The 21,940-nt window shown below is 44.1% G+C and overlaps 1 protein-coding gene across 1 annotated transcript; it reads right to left on the bottom strand.

The window, feature by feature from the left end:
- Positions 1-4,078: 4,078 nt before the first annotated feature.
- On the bottom strand, positions 4,079-20,810 carry LOC149913422 (E3 SUMO-protein ligase RanBP2-like). Its single transcript, XM_090129635.1, is given in 16 exon segments — positions 4,079-5,831; positions 7,231-7,345; positions 8,781-10,009; positions 10,478-10,900; positions 12,236-13,465; positions 13,975-14,072; positions 14,246-14,384; positions 14,875-14,958; positions 15,045-15,224; positions 16,105-16,297; positions 16,587-16,732; positions 17,112-17,342; positions 17,993-18,145; positions 18,912-19,023; positions 19,507-19,574; positions 20,644-20,810. Coding segments are annotated over 12 exon segments (2,523 nt in total). The 5' UTR covers positions 20,719-20,810; the 3' UTR covers positions 4,079-5,831; positions 7,231-7,345; positions 8,781-10,009; positions 10,478-10,900; positions 12,236-12,421.
- Positions 20,811-21,940: the final 1,130 nt, after the last annotated feature.

The following is a 21,940-nucleotide window of genomic DNA, read 5'->3' as shown; positions in this document are numbered from 1 at the left end:
AGCATATACCAATACCCCCCTTTTCTTGGGAGTTCAGAGAAATCAATTCACCATTGTTGCCCAGGATAAATTCCCTTCCCTGTTTGTCCCAGGGCACCCTGGGGCCTGTTCTAGGATTACTCTGTAAACAGATCTCACATTGCTGTGTTACCTGCTTAGTGGTGGTGTATAAATTCCAAGCCACAACCCGTTGGCTCAAGTATTTATACAGGGTCTCGGTTCCCCAGTGAGTTTTCCTGTGCTCAGCCATGATTATGGCCCATAATAGGGAGGTGGGAACTATTATCTTGTTTTGAAGCCTGCACCTCTGTGTCCTCTGTTTCTGAATGCTCTCCAAGCCCCCTCGATTAGTTTATCCAGGTCCTGTATTTTGCTTCCTTTACTCTGTGCATCGCCGGGAGAAAAGAAGGACATTCTTGCTCTGATTAGCAAAAGACCTTGGGAGATGTAAACAAGTTCAGCAGAATGAAGGGAGAAAGCCGAAAGATTGTAACTATCTGTGCCAGACCGAGCCTCTCGACGTGATCACGAGGCGTCCAGCTTGTGCACCTGGCACGGGAGTGAGCAGATGCTATCAAGGTCAAGCTGACCAGTGGCAAACCTGAGGTGGCTGACAGAGGTGAGTGGCCTGTGTGCCACGGGATGGCACAAGAGGGATGAGCCCAGCTCTAGTGCCACCTCCTTCAGGGCAGGATGGAAGATCCAGCACTGCCGCATGCAGCAGGAGGGTCACAATTCATAAGACACTTGACCAAGAGCATATTGTTCAAGTTCACTGTACACAATAAAAGTTTTTGTTCTGCACGAACAACAGAGTCTGTGTCTAATTGCCACAGGTAAACCTTAGTCTGCTTTGCCCTCCTCAACCTGAATGAGGACCTCTGGATAGGATTTAAAAAGGGCATAGAGAGTTTTTACCAGTATTCCATAGTTGTATATCCATACACAACACCACCTTGTCATCCCTAGGAAAGTCCGGAGCGCCTTTGCTGCTTGAGGTTCCACAGTCTGGCAAATCGCTTCCTTCCTTGTTGTTCTCTAGGGTTTGGAATCCAGCAGCAATTTCGTAACCCAAGGTTACTTGTGGCCACGCCATCTGGGCTTTCTGTGGAGAAACTCAATAGCCATCAAGTCCGAGAAAGTTTAGCAGACTAATTGTCCTTGCTATGCATACCTCCTTTGTTGTGGTAGCTATCAGAAGGCCATCCATGTGCTGTGACAGGGTTCCTTGTCCTGGGGCCGTACCCATTGCTCCAGTCTTTGGCAAGTTGGTTCCTGAAAAGAGTGGGACTTTTGTTTGTTTGTTTGTTTGTTTTAACCTCTGGAAAAGTGCTGTGCATGTAAGTTGTGTTGCTCTTCCTGAATCAGGATTCTCCCACTCAAAGGTAAACATGAGCTGATTCTCTGGACTCAATGGTGGACAAAAATGGCATCTTCTAGGTCCAGAACGGCAAACCATGCCAATTCACCTGATAATTTTGAAAGCAGCGTGTATGGGTATGCTACCAATGGGTATAAATCCTACACTATTCTATTGATGGCCCTTAAATCTTGTGCTCACACTCCAGTAACAACCCGAATTTCTGAAAACTGTCAATTATTGGCTGGATTCCTTTCCCATCTCCGAATTTGAGGGGGTACAGTTTAATCCAAACCGGCCGAGCTCCCTGCTTTATTCTGATTGCTAGTGGTGCTGCATTCTTAGCTCTTCCTGGGGTCTCTACTACCCACACCCCAGGATAGACTTGATCACTTCCTTTGTCTGGGATCCTGGTCCCAGCAGGGGTAGTGATCAATGCTAAACTAAGCACCTCCATTAACTGTTCTTGTACCTTACATTCCAATTTTCCTTTCAACTTGATTTCAAGATTCCAGTTGTTCTAATAAATCTCGCCCTACTAAAGGCTTTGGTGAATTTGGCACCTACAAACATTTGTGTATCCCTACCTGTTCACCTACACTAAGTTAAGGGTTAAGAAAGTAAACTTCCTCACTTTTGCCAGTGTCTTCCCTTACGGTTACAAATTCACCACTCACTGGAGTATTTAACACCCAATTAGATGCTCCAGTTACTACAAAATCCACACTTTGCTGCAATTCCTTCCTCAGCTTAATCTTCTCTACCCTTGACTGTTACTGCATCTGTTACCAAATCCAGCGCCTCTTTTTGCACTAACTGCTTTCCCGTTCAACGGGGGCAGAACCCTCTTGGGCTCTTCCAGCTCTCCCCCTTCAGCTCTTCCTGAGGAGATCTCTGGGTCCTAGAGCCCTGCTCTCAGCTCCTCCCTTCCTAAGGCTTCCCGTGCTAACACTGGGATATCAAGTTTCCCAGGTCTCTGCAGATGAAGGCTATTTGTTCCCAGCATCTCATCTCCTGACTTCGCAAAAACAATATTCACTGCTAAATGGTCATCGCCTTCCAACCACCACTGATTACAATTTTTAATTAAAGTTTTCTTGCTCACGGGGCCCCCAGGCTCTCCAGCAATATCTCAGGTGGAATTTGCCTGGGAACTTCCTTTCCCTGTGTTCCTCCATACTTAATTTCATTGATTCTTTATTGTTCCCCAAAGTCCACACCTTATAGCTAGTAAGTTACTGTGACCAAATACATACTCCTCTTTAAACCCCAGTCCACAACGCCAACCAAAATGCCAGTTTCCTCTATTCCACTGTAATTCCTGGGCAGTACTACAGGTCAAGGCTCTGATAACAAATACAGGGTTAAACAAATATCCAACTAAACTCGATTCCCACGTTCACACCCCTCACACCTTGGATCCAAAGGTTAGCATTCACACTAGATAGCAGCCGCTTATAAAGTCTCGTTGCTGGGTAATGGAGTCTGCCTACTTCCCCAGGGCACAGGAACACCAAATTCCCTGGGCACGAGCTATAACCAATGTCTCCCAGCAACAAGAGCACTTGTGTTGTAAATGGAATTCCACAAGCAATAATTTTATAACAGAAACACTTATCAATCACAAAGATAACAACAATGAAAAACCAGTTTGGACATTTACTCGTTACATGATCCTACCAGGCCCCTTCCTGGCAGCTAACTGCAAATGCCCCCCAGCGCATTTTTGTTGCAATAATTTCTCCAAAGTATTACAAAGCTTACATTCCCGAGCGCATTATAGCCTCAATCTCAGGGTGCCTTGCAAGATTTCACCTCAGAGATACCTCCCCAAGTGGGACCCTGCTCTCAAGGGTTGTGCTCCCACACCGATCTGCATCACACAGCCTATAGCTGTGGATCCACCCTCTGGGGGAGCACCCTCGCTCCTTCACCCAAATGGAGTACATCTCCTTAAGACATACGGGTCCCTGTACCTGTAACGTACCTGGTCCATACCAGGGCTCTTTCTCTGCCCCACAGTGGATGATGTGTGGGCCTCTCTCCTCCTCAAAATTAAGACACTTGCACTTATGCCTTTGCAGGACAGATCTTTCCAGGTACAATCCCTTCCTGGTTTTGTGCAATTATCACCAGCCTCTGTTTTCAAAAGACAGGTGCCTGTGACAGATAGGTGAATATCTCCAGGAACCAAACTGAAACAATAGAAGCTAGGCACTTAATAAAAAATAATCCCTCACAAAGCCCACCTAAATTGTTCAGTATCTAAATATTTTACAAATCTGGGTCATGGATCCCTAAGTTCATTTGGGGAGATGCCTATGTGGTCATCCTCACAGCGGTATGAGTCCCTTTTTAAAGCCGGTGGGGCAGGAAGCCTCCTCTGCATCTCCCAGCATCCCTGGCCTTTGGTTACTACTAAAAGGTTTCTCTTTAGCTCCTGTTTCATCTTCCATCATCACAAAACAGCTGCTGTAAGGTCTTCTTCCCATTTGGCCTCTGACTAATCACATCTATCCTGATGTCTGATAGAGAGAATGCCTCTTTGCGGTCTAATGGGAGCAGTGAGGGATTCAACAAAGGACCTTCCTTCCACTTTTAGAAAGAACTTTCATCAAAACGTAACTAAGCTAAGAAAACAGCTGAGAACTGCTTACCATCTCCTTCAATCACATGACTGCAGGGGAAACAGCTGAAGAGGAAGGAGAAACAACAAAGTTTTCAAGCAATGATTTTATTGACGGTAATTTCTCAAATGTATCTCAATAGCTTTCCTGTTTTATTTAAACTGAAATAAAAGGAGAAGGATGGCAAGTCTGATTTGGGTTTCCAATTGAATCTTGCGTCATCTAATTACAAATGTCTTCATGATATTAAAAATGAAAATATTTCTTTACATCTGCTCCACCCTCTACAAATATGGTTTTGTTTTGCTGCTTCCCTAATCCTGAACATCTGAGCATTTGAAATCCAGCAATGAAGAGTCACATACACATTTTTAGTAAACATCCAGCTGAACATCTGTACATCCACTCAACACACAACTCTTGCCTGGTGTATGTTCTTGCTCTATCCTGACTGCAATACTGTTGCTAATCATGTCATGGCATTTATTGTCTGCAGGGATGCCAGCATACTTCAATCACCTGCCCTTCATCGCTGACAAATTTAGGATCCACCTGCAAATTTGCAGAACTCCCAAATGTAATCCTCCTTTATTTATCCAAGCAGAGATGTGTACACAACACCTTGCACCTGGCTTCCAAAGAATAAAGGTCTATCCATTATGGTGCTCGACTGCACAGTCAAGGGAGTCTGGAGGGAAACGGTACAACTACATATACCTCTTCTTTAAATGCTAGGTGCTGTCCTCTGACAAATTTAGTCTTTGTTAGTCTTCAGCAACCGGATGAAAGAGCTGCTTGATGCAGCTCATCTTAACACACGGTCATCTTAGAATTGCAGCTGTAAGGAAGACCACGCCATTCAAAAGCTTTGTGTTAAACCACTACTCCTGAGTGGCAAGTCGTCTTTATGTTCTTCGGGAAAACTGGGTGTCATTAGCTGCTCTCATTTAAACATCTGTAAAAGCTTGAAACAGCTCAACATAAGCAACACTAAGCTTGAAGAGCAACTAGATTCTGATTAGCCCAGCTATCCTGAAAATAAGAATTACAACTATTGTTTTGTACTTTTAGATCACTAAAATAACATTCCTTTTACTGTCTTTAACATTTCAACCCAAAAGTTACAAAAAAAATGCACTGAAGTGATTCTGATACGTTATTAATGACAAAGATTACATTTTCAGCACCACTGCATCTTGTGAAGAAAGTACATGCTACAGGATATTTTCACAACAAAAGGCCTAGACTGCTTATCTTTCTAACTTAAATGGAAGATAAAGAAGTAAATCTTGTACAGAGACTTGAAATATGAACTGTCACCTAAACTGCTTTAGAGATACTTACGTGGCAAGTAACTGGAAGCCATAGAAACGTTATAATGCCCACTAGCACTACGTTTGTCACAGAACTTTACTGCCTTTCCATATATCCTGCTTCTCACTTGGTGACATTTTCTTCTGCAAGGACCTCGCAATGCTTCCTGGGACATCTCCTGATTTTAGCTCCGCAGGCAGAGGTCTTTTCTCAGTGGAAGATCAGGCACATCAAGGTTGAAAATGGGATTAGGAGATGCATTTGCTGATCACTGCTGCACACTTTTCTAACCCTTTCATGGAAGCTGATCAGCGATATTCCAGGTAAGTACGTTAACCTTTACACTTGTGAAAGACAACGTGTCAGCTGATGCTTACCTCCACGTGCCACTGTTTGCCCATAGCGTTCACCACACGTCCTTCAGCTGGTCTTCTATGTGCTCCACAGATGGGGACGCCCATTTTGTCACGGCAGGTAAACCATATAATTATTCTCCTTTCGGTTCATGAGCATCAGCAGTGAATTCCTTCCTGTTCAAAAATTCATTAATTGAGAGCATGAATAGAACAATTTCAACTTCAGAGCTTCCGTAGAGATCATTTAATTTTTAGCACCTGTTTCAGTAACAGGATTTATACTATAATAATGTCTTTAGCAGCATCAAATATGACAGTTCAATATGATTATTTTTTTTTAAACAAGCTTGATTGATTCTGAGAAAAGCCTGCTAAGTAGGATGCATCAAATCTCTATGAAAATAGCTACGGAGCTTGTCTCAAACAGGTTAGAAAGCTGTAGTCATGCCTGGCTTACATTCTGGCTCTCTTAGCACAGGTTTCTTTTAGATTTACTTAAATGTAATTGAAGGAAAGAAAAATGCACTCCTCTGCATTTTCCCCGTGATATCAAACATCAGAGAAAGAAAAATATAAGCTGACAATACCGCTGACAACACTACAGGTTGTTCTTCAAATCAGCCTCTGCCATGATAATGAAATGATAGCTTCCTTTGTACTAAAAAGCAAACAACTAGTAACGTGTGTTATATCCTACAATGCCCCCTCATCCATGCATCACTGGGGGATGTAAAAACATGCAGCTATGTATTCTGCAGCTGCAGAAGCTGATGAAACGAGATGAAGGAAGTCTGAAAAGAAAAACACACTTTGTGCAACTCAACTAAAAGCAAAGAACATAGGCAAGATAATGACTGAAGCAGCCGAAGACAACCAATTTTCTGCCCTTTGTATTAGAAAAATAATGTCATTTTGCTGCTATAAGCAAGTTTGCACCCAGATTTCCTATTTCCTATGGTACCACCCTGTGCTGCAAATTGCAGTCTTTCATCCCGCCCCACTCCCATGCTTTATCCTCAGACTCTTCAGAAATTTAGATTGGAAGCTGGATGGCAAAACGGGCCCTAACTCTCTACATAACCACATGTACTGCATTAAAAGCATGAAATCAATGGCTACACAGTTTACTTAAAAAAAAAAAAAAAAAAAAACCGTGAAGGATCCCACTGAAATGAGCGCATTTATTAGTGAAAAAGGTGATAAACTGGACTCAAATTGGGGAACCCCTGTTGGGAAAATAAAAATCTATTTAAAAATGACAAAACTTCTGCATCTGATTTGTTTTTAAGTGTCTACCACAGTGTATCCTACTCATCCTGAAACATCACCAGGTACAAAACACACTTGACAGGAAATCTGGTGTCGAAGTAGACAAGTAGTTAATATTTTATGCACACATTTTAAGATATCCACTCTCAGTTTTGTGATGCATTCTTAGACCTTTTTCTCATAAAAGACACTTTGGTTACTCCATCTCAGCAGGAAAGCCTTAGGAACCATAACCTCTACATCCCTCCCAACTGTCATTCCATTTTCATCATTATCAGTGATAGAAGGAAGGGTGAAGACCCACCTGCCGTCATTCTTGACAAATCCAACTCCTGCCAATACTTGTTGGCAGATATCACAGCAGAAGCACTTCCAGTGGTTGTTCACAGCTTTAGTAACACAACCAATAACAAACTCACCTGTAGGAAACATAGTAACAGGATGTAAAACGCCATGCTACACAAAGTTAAAAGAAGCCTGCAACTGAATTGCTAGAATTACATCACCATTTTTGCCTTGCTCCTCTTCTAGAAAAGGACACTTTTCAACTGTTGTTCACACAGTGTTGGCTTCTACTCCACTAGGCCTAGAATCAAGGCTTGAAAGAGCTCCATACTCAAAGCACAACAGAACTGAGTTTGGATGGCCCTGACCCTCCTGCGAGAAAACTCCTGCAGTCAAAGTACAGCAGAATACAAAGACACACAGAGATACAGCAGGAGAATGCACTTGCTAAACAGCAAATCCAACACGCACAGCAATTTCTGATCTACCACAGAGTCCTGTGCTGGGAGGCACTGAGGAAGTGAGAAAACTACCATTTCATATTCTCTGCTGCACAGCCATGCCAAACACTCACGCTGTTCTCTGCACGCACGCTGCAGCCAAGGCCCTGAGCAGCGCAAACGCTGCCTGCAATACGTCGGGAGCTCCGCCTCCTGCTGCTGCCAAAGGCTGACACCCGGCTCTGAAGAGCCTACAGATCAAACAGCTGCCAAAGAGAAGTGATCAGGCAGATAACAGGTATGAACGAAACGAAGTCTAACATGCAAGTCTGTGGCATTCCCATGAAGTCATAGCTTTCCAAGAATAAAATGCGATGGTCTCTAGAAGTGTCGGGAAAGCTTGAGGCATCGCTGCTGACTGCAGCCCTGCTGATTTCGGCTACTCTCACCACATTCAAGAACTGGAAAAGCTCACTTTCAGGCAGGATTCATGGAGTGCTGCAGCCCAGATGGGTTTTTTCTCTCAATGAAAAGCCTTCACATTAAGCTTACCTGACATCGAAGTCACTAACTATTCTGTGAAATGTGGTATTCTTGAACCCACAAGCCTTTCTCCCCTGTGCACAGGGCCCTGAAATTTTCAGCTGTTTGAGGGACAATATTTGAAAGCAGCTCCGTGGTTGTGTGTCCTACAGGTTCGTCACTGGCAGAAACAAAACACACAACAACAGGGTTGGTGTCCTTTGACAGCTCCGCTGCCAGAGAGAGGTGGCCCTTCTGCAGCTCTGACAAGCTTTGCTGGCATTCTCCAAATCTCCTCTCAAAAGAATTAGCCAGTTCTTGAACTTTAGCTCTGACCCCAAATTGCTCTACTTTCACTTCACCATCTGAAAACAAATCCGAGATTTCCTTAGCTCTAGTCACTGCAGCCAGAGATCAGCAGCTTTTGTTCTGTATAATCTCCAGGGTAAAACAAAGCCAAACAAACTACAGAAGATACTGAAAAGAACTGTAAAAACCACTCAACCGACTAACCAGCATCACCTGTAGCTGTCCAAATTAAAACACTGTTTGATGTTTCAGAGGGCACTAAGTTCATTTCTTTAGCGATGACATGCTTTGCACACACCTCAAGAACTTGGTCCCTTCTCATAAGGATCCTGTAACACTTCTTCTGTGTATGGAAGAGGACCCTGAGCTCTCCAACACCGCGCTCCTTCCACTGAGCAGCATCTCTGGCCCAACTGTAAAATTTCGCCCTCTCTTTGAAGGGAATTCCTTCACCTTCTTCTCCAGACTACCTCCACCTAAAACACAGCACAGTAATGCGTGATTTCCCCCAGAAATTGTCACCAACAACACTGTTACAATTCTGACATCATAATCCAAAATTATTCGATGTTTTCCTTTCTTCAGTGGCTTTGTACCCACAGCTCTATACTCATCATGCACTGAAGTGACCGAACAGCCCTGCCTTCTCAAAAGGAGAGAGCCCAACAGATTTCAGCCTTTGAAATTCATTTTTAAGCTATCAAGTGTGCCGGCATATTTCCCAGTGAAATTTCAGGTCTGCTGAATGATGTGCTGAGTGATAACCCAGCACTGTTAGCATTCCAGGTGTTCCCCTTATGAAGGCTGCTAAGTAACTTAATACTGGCATTTGATCAGAATAAGAATCAACTGAAAATAATAAATGGAGGCCTCACAGCTGCGTATCCTCCTCACTTTATATGTGCACATTACTGCCTTTTAACATCCTTCAATTAACACATCTTCCACAGTTAAAGAAAAGCTTGAAAGAACTGGAGAAACATGTGACAGACAGGCATTTCTGAAGGAGAAAAAGAGCAGGCAAGGCAAGAAAGAAAACAACAGACGTCATAATATGATTAACGGATGAGGAAAGGCAGACAAGATATTGCAGAAAGAGGAAGACAACATTTTGCAGACTTCATCAGATTAACTGTTCCAATTAAAGGACACTACATACTGTTTTTTGGTGCTCTATCAGTCTTGCTTAGTCATTATACTAACCTGCAATTAAGTTCTATTCTTTACAGGAAGCCAAACTAGAAGACTACAGTCATTGCAAGCTTCTCCTCTTATTAGGCATACTAAGGTTAAACACGAAATCCAGACATGAACAACTGAGTTAAGCCTTACAAAGCTACATCAGGCTTCTTCAAGCACGTTGTTCTACTTCCTAAAAAGCTGTATCACCACCTCCTGGTAAATTCTCTGACACGCGAGCAGTTTCTGTGGATTCTGCTTCTCCGCTGCTGGCAGCTGACTGCACAAATACTGTTGCTGTTGCTTCACTGGTTGATGGAGTATGTAATTCTTCCTTACTTGTAGAGACTGAGTCAGTACGATTAATAAAACAGTAAGCAAATAAGCTATAAGAGCCTAAGATACAAACTTCAAACTCCATTAAGTCTGGACACTAAGAATAACGACTCCCTCCAAAAAAGCCACATTTTCTCTCTCCCCTCCCCCTCCCTTCCAGAAATTGTAATTAAATGAAGAAATTTATCAACAGCAGTACAGTAAAAACAAGATAGTAAGTTCTCAGTCTCCAACTTTCCGATAGTGCTACTAATGTTTCAGAACAGCTAACTACCAGGGATTAAGGGAAGTGAACAACTGGGGAAAAACAAAAAAACAAACAAGAATTGTTGTTGGAAGGTTTCAGACATTCTTCATCACTCTTAAAACACACACAGCTTTGACTCAACAAGAGACTGAAGTACCTTTGAAGCAGTACGATTCCAAAACAAGCACCATTTCCCTTGGAAACTGCTCTGAAATCACTTAACTCTTACCTACCTGCTAGGAGGAATTCTACTAGCCAAAGCTGTTTCTACTTTAGGAGGCAAAGCTGTTTCCTTTCTCTCCCAGAGAAACTTAAGTTCTTAGTAGTACCATAGTTCCAGTGCCAGAACAGACTTGAGACACAGTCAAAGAAGTCAAGTAGTTTCTAATCTGCCAGACGCTTTATTTCTCACTGAGTGAAAATAGTCTAAGAATAATACTGCAAATTTATTGCCTAAACTTTCGTAAAGACTTGACTCGTACTTTTTCTTTGAGTTTTTACTTCTTTCTGAGAGCCTTCTGGACTGGCATCCTCCGCACTGCTACTAAAGCCACAGACAGACGTAGAAGGGACCTGTGGAGTTTCTCCTTTAGCCTTCTGCTCAGAAGATTTAGTTTCCCAAGCAGTAACACATTCACGTTTGACTGGGGGGTCTGCTGCAAAGCACAAAAATTAGTGGAAAACAGCTGATAAGACAGCTAAATTCCGTGATCATTTTTGGCACATACATTATAAAGTAACCTAACGATATTCAGAACATCTTAAATGTAGAGCTTTTGAAATAACATCATTATGTAAAAAGACACTCATTCAGGATAACCAAGGAACTGTAAATCCGTCATACTTGGGTTTTCTGCTGCTATCAAAGAACCTCCATGCAATAATGAAGACTTCAATCTTGCAACTGCCACTACAGATACTAGCTTCCTTTGACATTTACTTATATTTCTGGTAGCTCAATACGTGCCACCTTTTATTAGTACACAGACACTCACAGCCTCAGAAAGAGTGACTGGCCAAATGGAAGATGACAGTTTTTCTCAATTTAAATATTGTAAACTTATTGTAAATGTTGTCTGTTGGTTCTAGTAGCACTATACACTTTCCTTTTGAAATTCACGTCTCAGACCAAGAACAGGTCAACATTTTCATATTGTTACAAGAATTATTGATGGCCATATGCCAAACAAAATACAACTACACAGAAGAGCCATATGGGTATCATCTACAGAGGAAAAGCAAAACCAAGGACTGAAAAAGAAAGTAAGAAACAGAAAGCAGTCAGCAGCAGCGTGTGCTACCGATGAACTTTGAGCATTTGGAACTCCAGATGATATTAACCAGAGACTGAATAGAGCTTATTTCACAATACTTCTGGGAAGTACAAGAAGAAAAACCACGACAAACAAAGGCTCCAGCTAAAAATGTGAAGTTACTGGAAAGGAATGGAAGCAGACAAGAAGGATGCCTCCTAGTTGAAGGGATAATTCGAGTTGAAGCTTAAGCACAACTGCTGTTTTCGGAGTTTACCAGTCAGAGCGAGGCCTGAGCACAAACACTGCCAGTTCAACACAAAAAATGCACTGTCAGCACTTCACCCTGACATTTTAAACAACGCCTCGTTGTTTAAACAATATTAGCATCTCCTGGTTCTAGCAGTACCAAACTCCTTCCCTACAAAAAAAGCAACACTAAGATCAACTCTGACGCCTCGGACAGATTCCAAAATCCTACCCGCAACTCCCTTTCTCACTACAGAGTTGCACTGAGTCCCGCATAAGGCACGCTTCTGTTCTTACGTGCAAAGAACTACAACTTCATATTTACTCAAGTTGAAAGTCTAGGATTTGAAGATTCACAGACGTGCATTAGAACTGAAAGAAATGACATACTATTAAGACAGAAGAAGTAATACACAATGACCAGCGTTAACAAGTGACTGACTAATGAGCTGCACACTTGAATAAATTACTGGTTCAATTAACACTCACCTTTCTCCAGGATTTTAAACGAGAAGTTGGAGGGCCCACCCTGTGCCAAAGGAGCCGGCTGGGATGCCTCGCTCTCCCACGGTTTCTGAGCAGCACTACAGCTTTTGGGTGGTTCAGCTACTCCCGCTTTTTCCTGCTCTGCTTTCCGAGATGCTGAAGTTCCTTCATCGCTCTTTCTTGGACGATTCAAGCTGAATCCAAAGAGGGAGCCGGGGGCTGAAGTATTCCCAAACGGGAATGTCTCTTTGTTACTGAAAACGCTCCTGACAATTCAGATCTAAATACAAACTTTGGAGCAGAAACCTCCGTTTTTGCTGGCGTTTCAGAGGTGCTTGATACCTCTAAAGCTTCTACGGTGGCATCAGAAGCATCACCACCATGGCCGAGGTCGCTTCTCTCCCTGGTAGCTTCCTCCAGCACAGCTACAGCGTTGTTACCACAAGGAGATGCTTTGGCTGCATTCGTACGAGAAACATGAGATGTTACCAACGTGCCTTTCTCACGGGTGTGCTCACTCTTGTCCCTGTCTGCTGTTTCTTCAGACTGGAGTGCAACTCCACTACTCGAAGGCAGTTCGTTTTTGTCTTTTTCATCCACGTTTGTCAAGTCAGTTGTACACTCTTTGGATGGATCATCTTTCTTAGCGGTATTTTTACTGGACTCCTGTATACCAAATTTAAATCCACCGAGAGGCATCCACATTGAAAAATTACATCCTTCCTCTGCAGGCTTTGCTTCACCATCTGCAAGATTCTGAGAGGTACATGCTGGTGTTTTCCCTTCAAGTTTCAAGGAAAATTCTTGAAGAGATACTTCTGAATTAGTTTTGCTTGTATTCTGGCAAGTAACACATTTTGGGGCAGTGGGTTCATTTCTTACTAAACAGATGTCACAGTTCCACTGGCCTTCCTTTTTAGCAAAGGCAGATCCCAATTTGTCCTGTGCGGCACTAACACTGGATTCTAGAGGTTTTAAAACCACACGTTTTGTGAAATAGCCTGGTTCAGGCAGTGGTGGATTTGTGCTTGCCTGTGGAAGGCTGTAGTTGTAGCGATCACCACAAGGCAAAATGATTCCAGCAGATGGAGCATCAAAATGCCAAGGTGCGCCATACGTGTCTTGAGGAAACACGGCAGCGCAAGTGTTTCGCAGAGGTGGCGTGCGGATTGCTTGTTGATGAGCATATCTACGCTGCTGAGGTGCAAGTCCATCCATGCCACAGACAGGTGCCTAAAGAAAAAGCACCGTTACTTCCTTGTGGAAAAGGAGGAAAAGGGATTAGGGTGCTAAAGCCCATGCAACATGTACTCTTAATAGCAAGGCGTACCATAAAATGAGATTTCAACTCTAATCAGTTTTAACTAAAATCATACGTTCAAAACTTGAGTGGTATCTGAAAACACAGACTGGGGAGAAGCGTAAGCTGAATAGACTCATTTTTCTTTAGTATTTAAAAAAAAAAAAAAAATCAAGCCCCCATACTATTTTGGGGAAAAGAACAATGCAGACAACGAGCAGAGGACATATGTTAGCAGGTTAAAAACATGCTTTGCTGGCTGTTTCTCCCAAACCCAATATCCCAAAGCTTAGCTGATTACGGAACTTTCTGCCTGTCTCCAGCAGACCTCAAGTTTAGTAAACGCTCTCTAGGGAACCGCAGTTATATCCTGCTACACACAGAAACAAAACCAGTTCACCACATCAGTAGAAATGGCTTGAGCGGATTCGTACGTCCTCACCTTTGTTGGTGTTACACTGGTTGCAGCAGTTCTTTGAAGATACTGCGAGTTACAAGCAGGTGACTGGCTACAGTGAACAGATGGGCCAGAGGTAGCAACTGAAAAGGAACACCAAGAAAGGAGCTTATATCCAGTTTTTGTGATTACTGACTTGAGTGAACTTTCCCAGGGGACCAGTTTTACTCATTCATCTCAGAACACTGCAGAAACATTTTAAGAAGTCTTACTCCGTTTAGCTAAGTGTTCAATTAAAAATTCAGCATCAACTTACCCCTTAAAGGAGCTTCATGAAGATTTTGTGCTCTCCGATAACCATCTGACACTGTATCTGTTTCATAGCTTCCAGCAGGCCAGCAGTGAGATGATACATTTACACTGGAACTATTACATTTCATTTCCCGTATTTCATTCTATTAAAGACAGTGTTTCAATTGAGAGCATGTAAACATATTACATTGGTATTTGGAGAAAACCTAAGGAACGATCCCTACGCTCCTCTGCTATTTAAAAGCATGTTCAAGGTCTGAGACACACACACAAAAAAGATGAGTTAAGTGCTGCAATAACCTATGATCTTCCCATGCTTTACGAAACTGAGACTGTTCCCTGAAGCTAGAAATAAACCCAGAACAAAGATGACAGTAGCTAAGCTGAAGAAAGCACAACTTTCTGCACACACAATCCTCAGGATTGCTTCCCATATCTGAGTACCAAATCAGAGTTTGTAGGCAACAAAGTTTTACTCTTGAACTCACTTTAAGCAGATGTTTATAGCAGTTCTCTTCACTGAGTTTTAAGAGGTAGCCTGGTAAGGGAAGTTCAATGCTTGGGTCACAAAGTACTTACCAGAACAAAAAGATCAACTGTTCTGCATCGAATATAGTGACTAAAGTTGCTTACCGTTAAAGCTTCCACGTGCTGACACAGCTTTTGAAGTAAGGACTTGTGATCTTCTGCCCACTGAGAGAGAGTCTTAGGAGAAAACTGGAAAGAAAAGAAAAAAACTAATTGAACTTGGATTTTTTTATACAAACGTAACACTTCCCTAGAAGAGTAACCAGCTAATATACCTGGTAGGTATTTGTTGGCAAGAAAGAGAACTTCTTGGGTGATGGAATTGAATATTTTACTTCCACGTGTGCAGCTGGTGAGATATTTCCGGAGGCAAGACTTCCCTCTTCACCATTCTCTCCAAGCTCCTGGATCACTGCATTCAGCATTTCCGTTACAGCTTTAACAGATACCGGCAGCTAGAAATGTATTTGAAACGCAAGTCATGATCGCAATTCTTCCTCAGAGCAAGAGGCTGTGCTCTGATCTACGGCTGCACAGTTTGCAAGGCTTTCTGCACAGAAATTCTGGGTGTTTTTTGTTGTTTTTGTTCCCCCAGGAAAGCCCTATATCTGTTAACATTAACGTAAGACGACAACTCACACAAGCATTAATTCTTTTACTTAGTCAGCTACTGACGGGTCAGAGGAGCTTTCGTCAATGATCTTCATCAGGTAATGCTTTCTTTTAACAAGATAGGCTTTGCGTTCTTCTGGTAACGTATCACCACTCTCAACCTCTTCTGCCTTTCTTTGATAAAGCTAAGTAACAGCATATGGATTAGGAATAATCGGTCGGAACGTAAGTAATAGAAAAGCATTTTGAGGTAATGCAATTTACAAACTTACAATGGCAAGATTCCAGTACGAAACCACTTTCTTAATAGCTTCAAACGCTAGTAAAGCATCATCTGCTGATTTTATTCCATAAAGCAAAGAATTAAGCTTGATCAAGCTCTGCTGCTTATGGAATTAGTATATGAGAGCTACTCAGGTCATTCCCCTCCCCCCCATACCACTAACCTTAATACTAGTTATTTTAGCTGCATTACAGAGAAGGGAATAGCCTATAGGAAACACACTCATTAGCCCTTAGTCACTTTACTTCTGACAAGTGAAACAGATGAGATTTTCTTCACACTACTTGAAATCTTTTAAACAAGTATGGAAGGGTAAGATTTGGCCAGGAGACAGCCTCAAAAACAGTAGTTAGTTTTTGGAATGCAGGCGTTCAGTGCGCATACAGTGAGAGCATTCAAGAACTGCAACAATTACAGGCACAAACTGAAGAGTGACTTACGTGGAAACTTTTCAGGTAACACAATGCTGCGAGTTCACATGCATCTCTCCATTGTGTCTCGTTGTTCTGGGCCGTTTTCAGCAGGAAAGTTCCAGCGTGCATGTAGAAGTGTCCTTTCATTTCAAGGAAGGTACGAGACAGCTCATCAGGTCCATCCGCACACGGCTTCACTGAGTGAAGCACACAATCAAAACTGGAACATAGAAAAGATTCATTTTCAACCAAGTCCTGGTCTCCCAGGATTTATACTAGACCCCTATCACTGAGTCTTCTCTGAGGCCTTTAGCTCAGACACAGCTTGCGGATCAAGCCTAGCAACATTTGCTCTTTGCAGTTAGTACAGAGGAACTCCTCTTCCATCCATAAAACAGCTACTCACTGAAAATGATGCCTGCTAGAAGTTCGGTGACCCAGAAAAAATATTCAATTTTTTTCTTTTTTTTTTTTCTTTTTTTAAATAAGCAGAACAGTTAAAAGAGTACCTTTCAAGGGCCCCTCTGCTTTGTCAAACATCTCTAGAAGCAAGCGTCATTTTAGCCAAGCTAGAATAGGCCAGCAGATGATCCTTCTTGACAGCTCTCCAATTATTTTTATCAGCCTCCAAGCCTCGTACTGATTCAAGATATTCCTAAAGAATAAAGTTCATCACAGAATGAGGAACCGCCATCCTTCTATGAAGGCAAGAGTTTCTCCAGAACTTCTTGCTACATAATCCAGTTTCCCAGGTGAGATGTTAACGTATTCTTCAGCAGCAATGTTCCAGGAACTATTTGCCTCAGCAATTCCCTCCCTGATGGAGCTGCTGTATCTAACTTAATACCTCAGCTAGAAACTAAACAACGCTTTAAGGCTTAAGAAAATCCTAAATAAATCACTGTTTCCACAGACATTACATTTAAAGGAGTTAAGCCACTTGAGAATTAGCTGCCATTGTAACGATACTAAGAGAATAACACCGGTTTCAAGGACATGGGAGATTATGACAGGATCAAAACATGATTAAATACCTCAAATGTCTTTATGACGCACAAACACCACTCCAAGCTGGAGTCTACAGGTATTTTCTTCTCCGCCTCCTGACAATGAAGCACAGCATCTCTTAATCTATTATTTGAACGGTAGAGAGCAACCAGTCTGATGTTAAGGTAGGGATCGTCTGGTCTCGCATAGAGCTCGGTTTGAGTCATATCAAAGAGCTGATTCCAGCCATCTTCGCCTTTACGCTCCAGTAACTGCTCCTATCACATACGAAGGCAACACGTTAAAATTTCATTCTCTACGAGAGCCTCTTCAGCAACTATGTTACCTGACTGTTTTCTCATCGCCATTACAGGCTACATTACTCAAACTGCTCTGGAAAGCTGGTAGGTGCTACTGAGAGTTTGACAAACATTTTAGAAGTGAGGGAAAAAAAAAAAAAAACAAACACAAAACCCAAAGCTTTAGAGTTTGCATCCTGTAGATGCTAAGTTAGATGCTAAGTTAAGACTGTCAAACCACCTGGTTCAAAGATGACACACGTCAATACAGAACAGCTTGTCTAAAAAAAATAAAATAACATAACCACACAAAAAATCCCAAAGCACAAGCCTCTCAAGACTTTGATTTCATTGCAGTTGTGCTCCAGAAAACTAACACCTGTACAAAAGTGAGATTGTATGACTGAAAGCATTTACACAGTATTAGGGAATAACAGCATCTCATACACTTGACAGTTTTCAACTCAAATTAAAAAAAACTAGAAAGCAGTGTAGTCATGTAATAGAGACAATACATAACCTATCTAATCTTGACCTCTTGGATAATATTACTACCATGGTTTTCCCATCGCTTGACGCAACTAAAGTTTCTTCTAGGCACAGAACAGAGATCAGAAGCAGGAATTTACCTTCAATCTGTAAGCAGCAGGATTCCCAGGGAAGAGCCTGGCAGCTTTCTCAACCCAGTACTCTGCTCTTCCATCAGTGATGTCGTTACTGCATAGTAACTCTGCAATCTTCAGTACAAGATCTTTCTGCATTGGATTCAGCTCCACAGAACGCTGGTTTTCCCCATGCATGCACATAAGAAAAAAGGTTACTAGTAACTTGATCTTGCAGTCCACGTAGAACAAGAAAGAAAACATGTCAAACATGTCCCCCATTAAACAGACCCAGCAAGTCAAATTAGAACTATCAATAAATACTTTCTCACTACTTTAAGAAAAGCCTTTTTCCCTTTCAAGAAGGCCACCATTGGTTTGTAACACCCAGACAACTGCTGGAATTCAGAACACCATAAGAGAAACAATGTCAAAACCAGCTCCTCTACCACCCGCTGCTGCTCTACTCAGACAGACAGACCAGGGGTATCTCTAGCCTAACCTAATACGGAGGCTTCCGGAAAACAGAATTAAGTCACAAAGACTGATGGCACTCAGTCACTGTGCTGGCAACAAGACTTTTGTGTGTATCCTCTCCCTCCCCGGTGCCCGAATAATGAAACACAGACTGTGAAGTTCACATTTATATGCTTACCTAATCGGAACTGTATTTGCCCCATTCCCTCTACTTCTGAGGAAACAAACAAACAAACAGCCCACCGCTAACAAGAAAACAAACAATGCAACTGAAAAACACTCTCAGTCCAGTCTTTCAGTAGCAGCCAGATTACTGCTGTCACCATAATCCCTACTGCAGAATTCTACAGGGCTCACATATTCTTAGTCCAAAGGGCAGCGGGAAGAAGACTATCAGAGCAGGAAGCACAAAGATCAAGTCCATTTACAAAGGAATAAAGCAGGACAGGGAGGTGAGTGAGGTGCTTACCTTGTAACACCCAAAAGCTTCTTCCGTGTTATCCTGAGCCTCGTAGATCTGTCCCAGAAACCTGTGCGCTTTGGGATCTCTCTCTCGGACACTGAGATAAATAGATGTATATCTACAGAGTAAATAAAGAAAGAAAGAAAAACCAGAAGGATCAGTATTCCTCAGTATTACAAGTCCCCCCACACCTTGCAGCTAACGTGGGACTTTAATCTGTCATACAGGACAGTTAGCTGTATTTAGTTCAAGGGGCTTGATCTAGATCTTCAAGTAAGGCACAACATTATTGCTACACGTACAGATGTTGCATATTTGCCTGCAAGCACTGGCCTTCATTAAATAAAGCAGTAGCTCACAGGAACTGTAAGAAGGACGTAACACGATGGCATAAAAGACATTTCTACCGGATGGGTTTTTACAGCACCATGTAACTACCCATGCTTTAAGTTGCCGTTTTAGGAAGATTTAAATGGCACCACATTTCCCATTTGCTGCTACCTTAAAACAGCATGACAACGGTCTTCATTTCTCCACTCTACTTCATTTAGCTTTCCCATCACACTTTAAAGAACAGAACAACATACGTAACGTTTATTACCTCTTAGCAAGTTCGTATTCTTTTATCTCAAAGTACAGCTTAGCAAAAAAGAATCCTTTTAACGATCTCTGAAGAAAAAAAAACAAAGGGTACATTTTAAATATACAGTACTTTTGAAGTAATTGAGTAGGGAGACCCTTCTTTCCAGGGGTGCATAATACTTCTGAAAGTGTCTTCACAGTTATCAGCTCCAGTTCACTCCTTGTACTCTGGGCTTTGTTTTTGAAAGACACAGGAGTAAGAACATAACATTTCTTCCCAGTAACTGGCAAAGGCTACCAAAGCGAAACTGAGGTTAGTAGCAAAGCAAGTCCTCACACTTGTTACTTTTCACAAGCACACTTCCGACTAAAGAGAGGAGAATGGGGTCAGCTACATACAAGCTGTTTCTCTTGCAACCTATCTACGTTGCAGAAGAAAACAAATGCCACAAATCAAGCTCCTCCTGTCCATGCTTCTGTCACCTTCCTCTCTCGCCTGCCCCACCTCCTCGTAAACGGGGCTGGAAAGGAATTTCAAAAGAAACGCCGGCAGCCTCGCACAACCCTCCTCTCCAAAATCAACGCAACAGGAAGACCAGCAGCTACTTCCATCACCGACCGCGCTCCACAGCCAGTCGTTCCAGAGAGCAGGGGATCACCCGGCTGCCCAGCCACCAACGCAGGCAGCAGAGCTATTTCCCCCCGCCTCTCCCTCTCTTCCTGCCGGCGTTTCACAACGCCGTCGCACCCACGGCAACAGCAGCCGCACAGCGGCCAAACGAGCCCAAAGCCGAACGGCACGCGTTCCCTATTCCGGCTCCTCGAGAGAGGGAAGGCCGGAAGCCCGGGGACCGTGCCCACGGAACGGGAGGGAGCCGAACTCCGCCCCGCCGCCGGGCTCCTTCCGAAGCCGCCGAGGGCTCAGCGGCTTTCCGAGGCGCGCAGCTGCGGCGAACCGCGTTTCCGAGGAGGCGACTCCGCGCCCGCCCGCCGGCAGCCTCCCTCGGCTTCGACTCCCCGCCGGAGGAGCCCGCCCTCGGGCCCGGCACCCGCGGGAGGGGCGGAGGGACGGGGCGGGCGGGGAGCGGCCCCCACCGCGGCCCGGGGAAGGCCGAGGGAGCGCCGCCGGCGGCGCCGGCCGGGCCGCAGCACTCACCGCTCTGGGAGAGGAGGCGGCGGCCTGCACGGAGGCGACGTACCGCTCCACCTCGGGCTTCGTGCGCCGTGCCATGGCCGGGAGAGGGAGCGAGCGAGAGGGAGCGGCGGAAGGCCGGCACTCGCGCGCCGCTAAGGGAGCTCCCTGCCGCACGCGGCGGAACGCCCTCCCTGCCGACCGCGGCGACGCGCGACGTCACAGCGCGGGGCGGGGCGGCGCATGCGCGGCGCCGAGCGGCCGGTTCGCGCTTGGGGCGGCGCATGCGCGGCGCCGAGCGGCCGGTTCGCGCTTCGCGCGGCGGCGCTTTGAGCCGCGGGACGTCGGGCCGCTCGGCGCGGGCTGCCGGGCGCCGCGAGGGGCTGCGCGCGCCGCCGGTCCCGTCCTCGGCCGGCCTGCCCTCGCGCGTCTTACGGAGCTCGGCGCGGTGAGGCGTACCGAGCCGCTCTCCTCACCCGTAGCGACGCGCCGCGGAGAGCGGAAGCGTCGTTTCTGCGTCGGGTATTGGAAAGGGTGGTTGATCTGAAGAAGCGCGCTGTGGCGCATCCTTAGAAACAGCTGATGTGAAAAGTAGAAGTTCCGTGCGCACCTTAGTAACGTGCTTTAGAAACGCAGTTACCGAGTTACGTGAGAAATCCTTTCTCACAAAGCTGCGGTAGGCTCTAGATGTCCTAAGCGATGTGGGTGTAGTGTTCTGAGCTGGGAAACCCGCTGTGAGGTGGTTCGTTAGGCCAGCAGAAGTGAAACACATTGAACACGCTTTCAAGGAGCCAGGGCCTTTGCACGAAGCAGAGCTGTCCCACTCTGTGGGAACCTCAGGGTGCCGCAGGCGGGCTCCAAGACACTCCCCTCTGTCCTCCTTCCCAGCTTATCTCTGTGCGAGGACAGAGGGATGACCAGAACAGTGACCAGTGTAAAGGGCACAAATGCTAGGGGTAATTAAACAACTAAGAGCTTATGTTTCTGTGCTATCTTGGCGCCTGCCTGTCACATCCCAACTTCTCACAGAGTGAGACAGTCCGGCCTTGTGTAGAGGCCCTGGCTTCTCTGATGTTTGCTACATCTGTTTTTCTCTTGCTGGCAGTTTCTTATCTAACAGAACAACTCTACAGTATGTTTTCTAATCCCTAACACACTATACTCGCATTGTTTGGACCATTTAACAACTATTCAGTTTTGCAAGAAAGAATTAATCACATAATTCAGTAATAATGTTTTAAAACATACCGCTAACATATACGGTATTTTACTTCTTAGATCAACTATTTCTAAGGATAAGTTCCAAGGGACCTGTTGTCAA

This window comes from Phasianus colchicus, chromosome 37 (assembly GCF_987193195.1).
Source record: "Phasianus colchicus chromosome 37, bPhaCol1.hap1.1, whole genome shotgun sequence".
Classification (NCBI taxonomy): Eukaryota; Metazoa; Chordata; class Aves; order Galliformes; family Phasianidae; genus Phasianus; species Phasianus colchicus.
This window is presented reverse-complemented; position numbering and strand designations above follow the sequence as displayed.